Raw genomic sequence first — 12775 nt, forward strand, 5'->3', positions numbered from 1 at the left:
TTCCGATGATTTCTTCGCGAATTCGGTTGCGAAATGACCACGAATATTAGCACTTCGCCTAAATCTTGCGCCACAGTAAATTTTAAATGATGGAGAACCCCGCAAATGTGAAAGGGAAATTCCTGAAAAGTTTCTTTATTAAAAAAATCAAATTTGCTTTTATATCATATGGAAAATTCCCAATGTGTAAATTAATTCAGATGCAATTAAAACTGGCAAAATCTAATGAGATTTTAAACTTAGAAAAAAGGAACATGTAAAACATGATATTTAATGGTATTTTTGTGCAGTATGTGAAATATAGGGTTGTAATAAATTCAATTATTCGTATTATATATACGAGAGTCATTCAATAAATAATGCAATAGTGCACCCATGTTTCCTCATCCATCACGCAAATTTAACAACTCTTCTATTTTGTTAAAATATTTGTTTTTAAGTAGACTGTTGGCACATTTAATGCGTATTTTTCTATTAGGCAATTTTAAGAAATAAGGCACATATCTGATAGAAATATTATTATATTCATTTCCGTTGTCAGAATTCTATATAATGTTATGACGATGAAATGCTTAGTGTTCTAGCAATGTCTTTGGATGTAAATCTGACATTTTCAGATATCATGTTGCACATTGCATGGATAATTTTTGGTATCCCTACAAATTTCAATCGACCAGTTTGATTTTTACATTCTAACTCTTCTTTTTTACTTTTGAATTTCTGAATCAATCTATACAGCGTTAAAGACTATTCTTTCCAATTATAAAAATCATATCTTTAATAATTATGAGTTCTTCGGCGATTTATGTAAAGAAGCACAGTTTACACATACGCTCTCATTTTCGTCTTTTTTGGAAGAGATCATTTTAATGACCATTGCATACTTTTAAAGTGAATTTCTTTACCAGGACAGTTATCACAGGACCATACGAAGAGAGAAGAAAATGTAGATACAGTATTTGAATCTGTAGACAGCAGCTTAAAATCTATCTCCTACTTTCATACTCCTTGCTTGTGTTGATTGATTGTATGTTGTTTTACGTCCCGTTCTAGAATTTTTCACTCATATAGAGACGTCACCATATACCGGTGAAGGACTTCAAATTTAGACCTTTACTCAGCACTCAGGGTCATTGAGCAGTGAGGGATCTTTATCGTGCCAACGCCTGCCGTTGCACGGGGCCTCGGTTTTTAAGTTCTCATCCGAAAGACCCACAACTTAAGCCCCAAAGTGCCGAGCACTTAACGAATGGAGAGTTGCTACGTTTTTTTTTTTGTATCGACTTGGGCCAGTCGCGGCAGGGGTTTGACCCCAAGACCTTCCGATCATGGAGCGAATGCTCTACCAACTGAGCTACGTGACGATCCTTGCTCGTGTTTATATGTTGTAGAATTTCGCCTGACCTTGTGAAGCCTTCTCTTATGTAAAAAATTGAAGATAACGAACAGTGATTAAACTCAATCGGATATATCAGCTGTTGTCTCAAGTCTAACTCGCAAATCCAAAATGTACTGAAAAGTATACTTCATCTTTTCGACTTCTTTCTCTTTGGTCAATAACTCTTTAAAGATTCCCAGTTGCCCTAGCCTCTTACGTGTTTACCGTACACTTAGTCAAAAGGTGAAAAGCCCAAACTTTCTTGCACGAATCCCCCCCAAGCAAACAAAACTGGGTTCTTATATGTTTCACGTGGATGATTAGAACATGGAGAACCCGTATCGCTCAACATCTCTTATGATACCCCATCTCAGAAAAAAAATGTCAATGAATGCTTATGCAACTCTTTTTCAATCAATGGCATTATAGTACGGCTTCGAGGTATATCTAGTTGCAAAATTGACCAAGGGAAGAATATGTCTATTCCCTTTATCGAAAACCGGATGAATAGGTCCGACAATGTCTTGAAAGAAACATCAATTAGTGGCATTTTCAGAAGGGGGTACATGTATTTGGAAATCTTGCCTTTGGCAAACGTCACAGGAGAAACATAATCTTTTTTAAAACATTGATGTGTAGTCCTGGCCAATAAAAGTCAAAAGGGTTCTCGAAGTCGCGAGAAATGACAAAAACTTGATTGAATCATGTGCAACCTAAATGACAATTTTGATTGAAATCGGAAATTTCCTCACATACCAATCTGTATACACCCGACTCGACGAGTTCCAGTGTAGCTGAAAATTATGCGGTAAATATTTTTTTTTAATTTTAGATATATATATATTTGTATGTACCATGCTAGGAAAAATTAGAAAGAAATTTTGTTACATTGCCTTGATTGTTGTTGAATGGGGGCAATTTCAAAATATGGACCATTTCTCATAGTTTTACACGAAATTACATGTATGTGCTAAAAACTTCCTAATAAACAGTGAAATTGATAAATAAAAAATATCTAAATGGTGAAATGTTTTGCATTTCACAATTTTATGCAAAATCCATTTCTCATTTAAAGAAAAAAAATCGGGGTAGCCTTTAATGTAGTGAGAAGGGGGCACATCAAAACACAATATTTGAATTTTATCTAACTAAAAAAAAAAAAAAAAGATACCGGTAAGTATAAGTCACAGTACGTTTACATAAAATCAACAATTGATTGTTGTATTGAATATGTTTTCAAAATTAAATGCTTCTTACATTATGAAAGAATTTTTCTCTCCATTCTTTATTTTTTTTTTATAACGCACAGCATTGTTTTACGTGGAAAAAGAAAATTAAAAAGGCAAACTAAACTATTTCTTCTTGGTTACATTTAAATAATTCGTAAGGTTTTTTTTTTCAAAAAAGTTTTCGATTTATACTTCATGCATATTTAGGATATCAGCAAATTTGGTAAATAAACATTTTCAATGAGAAAGACTACATGTGTTTACTTCTGATTGAAGTAGTTTTTATTACCGTTTAAGGAAGTTCAGTCGGTAGAGCGCTCGCTCCGTGATCGGAAGGTCATGAGTTCGAATCTCGGCCGCGACTGACCTAAGTCGATAAAAAATGGGTAGCAACTGTTCCTTCGCTATGCGCTCGGCACTTTGAAGTGAAAGTTGCGGGTCCTTCGGATGAGACCTTAAAAACCGAGGCCCCGTGTCACGGCAGGCGTTGGCACGATAAAGATTCCTAACTGCTCAATGGCCCTGAGTGCCGAGTAAAGGTCAAAATTTGAAGCCCTTCACCGGTATATGGTGACGTCTCTATATGAGTGAAAAATTCCCGAATGGGACGTAAAACAACATACAATCAATCAATCAATGAAGTGGTTTTTCAAACTCAAAATTTAAAACAAAATTAGCTAAAACTAATAAATCTCTATTTAGAAATTGACAATATCTCAAAATAAATTATATTATAAAACATTTATTTATCAAAACACAGGAATTTATAGAAATACCAGAATCAGTGAGTTTCAATATGCACAGTCCATACCAGGTATGCAAGATCTCGGAATATTTTTGCGAAATTTGACGTTATTGTATTCAAAGCAAAGGTAATGTGATGTGTCTGAAACAACACTGCATGAAAAACGTACATAGTTACGAAGACCAAGTAGATTATGTCTCGTTAAGTTACTTAAACAATAAAATGCTTTCTTTGGTTGTTAGTATGGGAATTAATGTCGCAGCTGTTGCAGAAAAAATACATAACCCGCGTAAGCGGGTTATGTAAATTTTTTCTGCAATAGCTGCGACGTTAATTTCCGCACTAACAAACAATGAAAGACATTTTATTATTTATATTTATATCTGCATAAGAAAAAAAAAAACATTCAAAGTGAAATCAAATATGTTAAAAAATTGTATTATAGATGTGTATGTCATTGTATGCATAATTGATGGAACAGCCTTTGCTCAAGAAATCTATGCAGGTGGCTAGTTTAGTGTCGTTTAATGACTGATGAATGGCAATGGTTTTCATAAGAAATAAAGGAAATAATATTTAGTGGATGTAAATATCATACTATGTAAGCAATTTTATTCTACTTACGTAAGTGCAAGTGTACGCAATTTGAAAACGCTTACTACTTGCAGACACACAACTTACTAAATTAAGTGATGAATTAATATGGAAGCACAATTCAGAGTGAAAGTAATTGCTCAACAATTTGTATGAAAAATGTCAGTCAACATTTCAATTAACGATAGATTGTATTTGCTGACAAGGTCATTTTAATGACCAAAGAAATTGCGAAAGATTGACTTTAAACGAGACTGTTGATATCATTTTATCATCAACATAATTATTTTTCAGTAGCTTGTTTCGTATTAGAAATTGTTCATACGTAAAACATGCCTCTTGCGTATCGAATCAACTGGGAGACAAACTCAATATGCAGGTAATTATAGTATAAATAGAGAATAATACACACCCTTTTTCATATCACATTCTGTATCAGCCCGAGACACCAATATCAGCCAGAGGGCCGAAGGCTCGAGGGCTGATACAGGATGCAATGTGAAAAAGGGTATGTTTTATTATGTTAATTACATACTTAGTAATAAAATACAGCGCATGCACATCAACTTGAGAAAAAAAAAACAAATAATCATGCATTGACTACTGACATGAAGCTTGATATATCAAAGAACAGTGATTTAAAATTAAGAAAATGTGAACAAAAAAAAAATTGATGTATTATCAAAAGTACTTTTTTTTTAAGTTTAATCTACTAGGGGTGTGATATTAAATCCTTATCAGCCCTGCAGGATCCGTATCAGCCCTGGAAGCTGATACGGCTATTGTGACATCAGGTATATCGAAATGCAAAAAAACCTGTATTTGTTACTAAGTATGTAATAAAGCTACATAAATAATTCAAGTTGACGATAGAAAAGTTGGAGTCGTCAAGTTTATCATAAACTTTGTTGTAAGTTTGCCATTTATGTCTTGAAATATCCAAACATGAAACAGAGTGTCAGACTCTGTAGAGTCTTTTATTTCGAGTTCAAAGAAATATATATCGAATTGACGTAGGATGAAAATGAATATTGTTAATAATGTCGAATTGATCATGAACGCCACAGCAAGAGATTTTTTTCTTTTAATGTAGAAGTTTTTTTTAAATAAATCATGTTCATATGAATACAGAAATAGGTCTGTTAATAACAGGGCGCAATTAGTACACATGGGAATAACAATAGTTTGCTGAAAGGTTTCATCTCTAAAAAAACAACATAGATATTGTACATCAGAAACTCAAGCATCTTTTCAACATTAACTTTGGAGTAACGTACATATACTTGTGTGTACAATCAGGATGATTTTTAGGTAATAATTTTGCAGATGACCACTGACGGGGTATGTACATTTAAATTTACGAGTTCCATTTTTATTGAAAAAGCATTTGTCCTTGATGTCAAAAAGCCCAGACTTTAATTTATCGTGGGAAAGGTTGTATAAAGTGTTGAAACATTGTATGTTTGCTATAGATTTTGGTAAAATTTTGTGATTTCAAATTTTCTAAAAGTTTCTTAATTAGATTTGTCTGATTATCGCCACTTATAATATCGAATATGTTGTTGTACAGTATTTCTGAGGTTTCTCCTTCATTGCTGTAAATATTTTGGTGAGGAGTAAAGAAAGGGGTTTTGTAGAACATTTCCTAGCAACACCCCCCCCCCCATGTATCTTTCTTTGGAAGGATTTATATGTAGTTTACAAATCCATTATAGATATAGTAATTCGAATCAGGGCATAAAACACGGACCCCTGGAAGTTCCAGAGGTGGGATCAGGTGCCTGAGAGGAGTAAGCATCCCCTGTTACCTATCACAAACATGAAAGCTAATGCAAGATTCGTCATTATATAAAAAAAACGAAAGGTATAAGAAAACATTGACTATATTCTCTGGCAACACAAGGCGGCCTCATGCAAACGGGTTGGTTCTTGTGTCTGACTTAATGCATTGCCCTTATACACAGTCATTTAAATGTATGTTACTCACCTCAGAGGTCGTGTCTGTAAAGTTTTGAATTTCTATACTGTTAAAGGAGTATTCTACTTAAGTATAGTAGTGTGGTCCCTTTTTACGCCCTTGGTTTACCGGTTAAATAATAGTATACGGTACTTTGTTTCTTTTCATTGTGTATAACGAAGGATTTCCAATTAAAACATTGTGTATTTATAATGAATAATTAAACATATCAAAAAATACAAGCCTATTTTTAACACCTATCGCACTAAAAAAATGCCGGAACATTTTCCCCCGATCAGACTACGGTTTCTCTATTACATGGAAATGGGCGGGGACATTTAGATTAGATACTTTAAAAAGAACTTGGTATGATATTTTTTTTTCAAAGACGAATTCATATGTTCAAGATTCACAATCAACTACAAATACAATTTTCTATTTCATACAAAACTTTGGCAATAAAAACTATAACAAGATGAACCAAACAAGTCCATGCTGATCGATATAAAACTGAGTACGTTTCAACTGAGACTGATTCTAAACAGGTCATAAAGAGGTTAATCGCATGTAAATGAAGTCAGCGAAGAGATTCAAAATCACAATACTTTTAATTAGAAAACATAGAGCACAAGGTTGTTCAACAAAGATATTTTCACTCAACCTTTACACATATAATATACACATTATATTTCAAACTCGACTCTGAACAAACCTGTGCTCGGTGTTTACAAAACCTTTGAAATGTGTACCTGTCACTGATTTCTTTTGATATTCATGAAAATCAAAGGACCCTACCTTCAACGCGCAGCTTCGTATGCTGCCTATATTTATTGTTTGACATTTTTAGATGATGATTCAAATAATAAAGACATTAGTTAATGATAAAATTTAATTTTTTAAAAATTTAAATAAATGTTCGAAATTTGACGAGTAACCGGGGACCACAGATAAGCCTTATTGAGGCTTGTTCTTTACCAATGGAAATGTATAATGATTTACAAATTACTCTAAATATTTTGTTGACTGTAAAAATCTGTGCTCAGGCTGGTAGCCGTTTTAAGAGAGTGAAAGCCTAAACTCGGGTGAATAAATACAAGTTATGGATGTGTACCATAAAGGGTGTTAGAATGAAAGGTCCGGTACAGGGTAACTGTAAATGAAAAAATTGTTCGACGTCATCTTCTGTTCAACCTGGTCCAGTAAATTTCTTATTGCCCTGCAATCCGTCCAGTAAGTTACCTGTAGGTGTCTAATAAGCTTCAACTTACTGGACAGCTATAAGTAACATTGGAATGAAAACAAAGGGCGATGTAGATAAATAAACAGCACTGAAAAAGCTTTGACGAATCAAACAATTTGATATGAACAATTTCATAAATTCATCGGTTATTACTATTTATTTTACATTGATTGAAACACGGAACATTCATAGAATCATGTGTTTCCTTACACATATCCTTGATTTTTGTCTAAGTGGAACATCCATTTTTTCTGTCTTTAACTATGCAAGTCACCAAATTTCAACTGGTTCTTTTGATGTAAACCTGTTGTCCGTCCAGTCCTGGTTGCGCAAGTGTCTGTTGTTGCTTTTCAGGAGTGGCAGAAGATTCTTCAAAACCTGCACACAATCGAGGAAATGTTGCAAATTAGAAAAAAAGTACTAGTCTAGAAAAAATCTCTCGATTTCACAAAAAATATCAAGAGTAAACAATGGTTGGAGTAAAATCCTTCAAATCAATCGAGAAACGATTTCTTTCAAACTCCGAAATACAGTACATGAGTATCTCCGGATTTCTCGGTAGAAAATTGAAATTTTGGTGTTTTCCATTGTTTTCCATTGTTGACATTATCAAGAATACCTGAATCTGAAGAAGTCGTTGTGTTTTGAAATGTACGCCATCATCCGTGATGTTCCGATGTAAAATGAATAAATTAATTGTCAAGAATTTAATAGAACTAACTTTTACACATGCTTAGTACATGTATATACAAATGTATTAAAAATGTCGCAATGAGGATAAATAACACTAATCAAAGTTGATTTTATATTTATCGATATGAAACATGGATCGATGATTTTTAGTTTTTTACTATTAAAAAACTACGGAAGAAAATGCCTTCCTAACTTAATGAACAGTGCAAGGAAAGTCATCTAAGCAGAATCAGACCCGTTTACCTGTAGCAATCCAGTAAACACCAGTCACATTTCCAAAAAAAAAAACGACCAACGGCCGACGTTTTTTGAGGCAAAAATAGGATTCTTCAGGTGACATTCGGCAGTTCATCGGGAGTGTTCGACATTGGTGATATGTTTGAAGAAATTTATAAGCTGAAAACTGACCATTATGTCAGATACAAGTATTAAACTCTCACTAATCTAATATCAGACATAATGGACACTTTTCCGCTTATAACCAATACATACAATACAACAATTTTGATATTAAAAGGATGCTGGAGTTCCTCATTGACCTCATATGTTCAAAACAGAATTTATTCAAAAACTTCTACATGAGAAAAATTTAAACACTTGCTGTGGCCTTCATTTCTACATTCATATATATCGACGACGTTATATCAATTAACAATAGTTACTTCCATTTATATGTCGACTTGATATACCCCAGTCAAGTTGAAATAATAGACACAACACAGTCTGCCACATCTTTTTCATATTTTGATGTTTTACCGACTATAGACGATAAGGGCCAAATAACAACTAATTTGTATGATATTTAAGGAGATGACTTCAGTTTTTCCATCGTCAATTTCCCTTATTTATGTACGTGTAGTAATATCCCGCCATTATCTGCATATGGTGTTTACGTCTCCCAATCTATTCGATACTCAAGAGCATGTTCTGAGTGCGATCATTTTTTTTAAACTGAGGCAGGCTACTGACAGATAAGTTGATGTTACAGGGATTTCAACGACCTCGTTTAAAGTTAGCATTTCGCTTACGGCTGATGTGACAGGTCAACAGGGGAAGCTTACTCCTTCTAAGCACCTGACCCCCCCCCCTTTCTGGAATTTCCGGAGGTCCATGTTTTTGTGCCCTTTTCTCAAATTTATATTGTTTGTAGATTTTTTAAATTGGTCACTATTCGTTATATTCACCTTTTTTTCATTTTGGTACTCTAAATGTGACAAGAGGGTCCTTAAGCAATAGGCAAGGATTTTCGGTATTATTTTTATTTTAATGCAAGGTTACAAATATCAAATCAATATTGAAATTATTCCTAGAAAATACACAAATATATTGGAAATTGTTAGTACAGTGTACATATATCAAAATTCGCCCGCATTGCACTGTTCAATGCATAATAAATAAAATAGCTATTAAAACAATTTTACAATGATCTTCTTTGATTATTTTTGCAGTTACACGTATAGTGTGGTATGCACATGTGGAATGTGACTTAAAGTTATCATTCATCATCTTTCCATATCTAGATCTGCATACATCAGGTTGGATTTTAGGCCACAAGACTGTGTATTAAAAGGAAGATTGTCCTTACATATTCAAATGACTTATTTTAAATCAATTTAACAATTTGTTAACAATTCTCTCGTTATATTAATAGAAATCTGGCAAGATTTGGCAAGATGTATTTATAACATATTAGCACGGCTGACAAATTATTAACGAATTTCAAAACTTTCGCAGAATAAAATAATAATAATAAAAATAATAATAAATTGAAATTCTCCAAGAGTTTTGTACCTTTCCTATATTCATATACAGAGAGAGAGAGAGAGAGAGAGAGAGAGAGAGAGAGAGAGAGAGAGTACTGTGCATGTACGCCTACACTGCAGTGAGTGTATATCACCTCAGTAAGTCGCACCGAGACGCCACTAATTTTTACCAGTTGTGAGAAGCACGGGAGCGGGGTGAACAAAATGGCATACTACATAGGTAAGACAATTATAGTATCTTTATATTTAACAAACATTGTAATTCATATTCTTTCTTATTTTCAGAATTTGTAGATTCAGATTAAGATTTGTATCTAATTCCAAGTAAAAAAGCAATTAATTTATATAAAAAAAAAATTTTAAATTAAATTCTGATCGGTTTTAATTCAAAACTATGAAGAGATGCTCTGATTCAATTTGTTGTAAAAAGCGCTTTTAAAAAAAAAATGCTTCCAAATTAAGTTATTTTACACAGTAAAATTAATGTAATTCAAATGTGTGTCGTTTGTGCAACAAAAGAAAACAATATGCAATATTTAGTCTTGGTGACATTGTGCAGTAGATTTGTTCGAAGTATAGTTGAAATACTTACTAGTATATTCTATCCTAGTCGTTTCATTTTCATTTGTAAAAACCAGTTAAACAGCTTCCCAAGCCATTTTTTATGGTTCTAAATAGTTTGTACAAATTAAAATACTATAAAAAAATCTTTCATCTATTCAATTGTTTTATATTCTGTTTTGCACTGGTATTGCATAGCGAAGTAAATTCTTCAGAGATGAATTTCTACTTCCTCATTCCTGTCAGCACATTAGTTTTTCCCTGTCGTCATGCAGTTTTCTAGTTAATTGTTCTGACTCGAGTTGTCCATGTTCTGCAAACCTTAATAAGACATTGTCAACCATTTGTTGTAAGCGTTGTTATAGATACCCAGATAAAACCACATTCTTCTCGACAGAGAATTACAAGTATGAAGAAAGTTTTTGAGTCTTGGTTGCACAAAATGTTTCATAAAAATATCTTCATTTATAACTTTTTCGCACGGTATGTGGGGTCTGACTAATATGATATTTAAGTGAACTGCTTGAATCTAAAATTATCAGCATTTTACTATTTACTCATTGTACTACAGACTTAATGGAAATTAAACTTGCTTTGTTTTTTTTTTTCTTCCCAAAATTAATTTATCCTAAACAGATTACATGTCCACATTATGTAAGTTTTTTTTAGCATCATCACTGTTGGGTGTGGGGGTGGGGTTAAGTTCATTCTCATCAAGAAAGAACACAATTTAAATATTAAATTACAGAGTTTTCCATTTTCCTATATTGTTAACCAGTGAATGTATTCTAGCCACTCTCCTTTATCAACCTCAGATTTATGAGATCAATTGCTATAGACAGAAATGAGTCAGCTGCTAGAAACAGAGCTTCTTATACCAGGTGAACCACTGTTCTCCCTAATCCACAACACATGTCCCACCGTGAGGAAAGTGGCAGGTTTCAGTCGAATTTGACCAGTTCACATGCTGGTGCTTTTCATGGCAAAATGCTAGTACTTGTGGATAAAACACAGTGGTGTTATCATTTTATCTAATGCCTTAACCAATTAAATCTTACGACGTTTTGTTAACAGGTAGACACCATAAGTGATCTCTAAAACTCAGTTGGCAAATACCATTTCTGCTGAAGTCAGCGTTTTTGCACTAGACACTTTTACACATACTTTTATCATGGACTCACAATCTTGCTAATTGCTTATATTCATTCAATATGACATTTGGTGGATTGCAAGACAGTGACTAGTATGATAAAAAGTTTAAGTGTGTTATCGTACATCATTCTATACATGTAGGGAATGATACGCCTCTTGCGGGATTTTATGCAATACTGTGTTTTATTGCAGAGTACGACGATCCAGCCTGGACTTATGTCTATGTGCCGCCATACAGCTATGATGACGAACCCCTGGGTTTCTACGTAAACCCAACAGAACACTTGTATACTGGTACGCGAAGCTACGACGATAGCATCTATGAAATTCGCAAACGTCGGTATGCTCTTGAGGATTGGATCCGTGATGATGATCTGTCCTACACCCCGCTTCCCAGAGACGCCTCACCCAGGAGACACCGCGCGCGTTCGTCTGTTCGGGATTACATACCCATTTCGGAATACACTCCACGTCCTAGATTTGCATCCCCCACACGAAGACGTGCACGTTCCTCTGTCAGGGATTACGTTCCCGTGAGAGTTCCGGAGTACACTCCACCTCCGGTTGCTTCTCTTCCTGTTCACCGGAAATCCCCGTATATCGGTAAATATGCCAGGCAGTTAAGGTTTGATAGCAGGGCGAGCTGGGTACCTTTTGCTTCTCCTAAAGAAGATGAATTTGCTGTTAATCTTGATCTGAAATCAGACGCTTTGAATAGGGGACTTTTGAGACGAGATATCGACACTGCCTTGCGCTCATCATACGCCAACAAGGGAAGGTCCGAGGTACGTTCTAAGAGGGATTTTGCTCTCAGTGAACTACAACGGCTGGATAGAAAACAAGCGCAAATTTCGAAAAATCTTACCCATTTCAAGCGGGATATCTTAAAGGCAAAACACCAAAGCCAGTACAGAAACTTCTAAGATGAAAATCATGAAAACTTGAACATCCTATGACCTTGTGTAGTTTGAATCTGATTGTTCATTTCAAAGCAACTGTGACGGTATTTATGCTTTCATTACACGAATAAAAGAATACAGAATATGATTATTTACTTTAAATGTAAGCATTCTATTGTAATTAGTATTTAAAATGATCAAATTCATTTTAATTAATTTAAAAACATGAAAGGACAAGTATGTTACGTGCATATATGGCATAGCTCGTAGCTGTCATAGCTCGCTGACCTTCGCTCCAAAGTAGAACATAGTTGCAGGCCACGATGCTTAAAACATTAAAGCTGGGAGGTATATCACTTTTTGGACACATATCTGGACTTTACTATAATTAATAAGTTATAGATGAGCTATTTCCAGAAACACTTGTCCAATATTTGAAGTATTTTGACCAAACAAAATTATATTACTAGAAAATGCACCTAAGTGCATCTAAAATTACATTACTAGAAAATGCACTTAAGACAGTACAGTTCATGGTAAAACGTTACTGAATTCATGTATTTC

At 34.1% G+C, this 12775-nt stretch overlaps 1 protein-coding gene across 1 annotated transcript; it reads left to right on the top strand.

Annotated features, from left to right (window-relative positions):
• The first annotated feature begins 9724 nt into the window (after nucleotides 1-9724).
• Nucleotides 9725-12359, top strand: LOC133197086 (uncharacterized). The gene is made up of 2 exons (XM_061332924.1): nucleotides 9725-9819; nucleotides 11505-12359. The coding sequence occupies exons 1-2, from the start codon at nucleotides 9804-9806 to the stop codon at nucleotides 12233-12235; spliced, it is 747 nt and encodes a 248-aa protein (XP_061188908.1). The 5' UTR covers nucleotides 9725-9803; the 3' UTR covers nucleotides 12236-12359.
• The last annotated feature ends 416 nt before the right edge of the window (nucleotides 12360-12775 follow it).

The sequence above is a fragment of the Saccostrea echinata genome, unplaced genomic scaffold (genome assembly GCF_033153115.1).
Source record: "Saccostrea echinata isolate AGI-Se365-2 ecotype Australia unplaced genomic scaffold, CSIRO_AGI_Sech_v1 ptg000030l, whole genome shotgun sequence".
Lineage (NCBI taxonomy): Eukaryota > Metazoa > Mollusca > Bivalvia > Ostreida > Ostreidae > Saccostrea > Saccostrea echinata.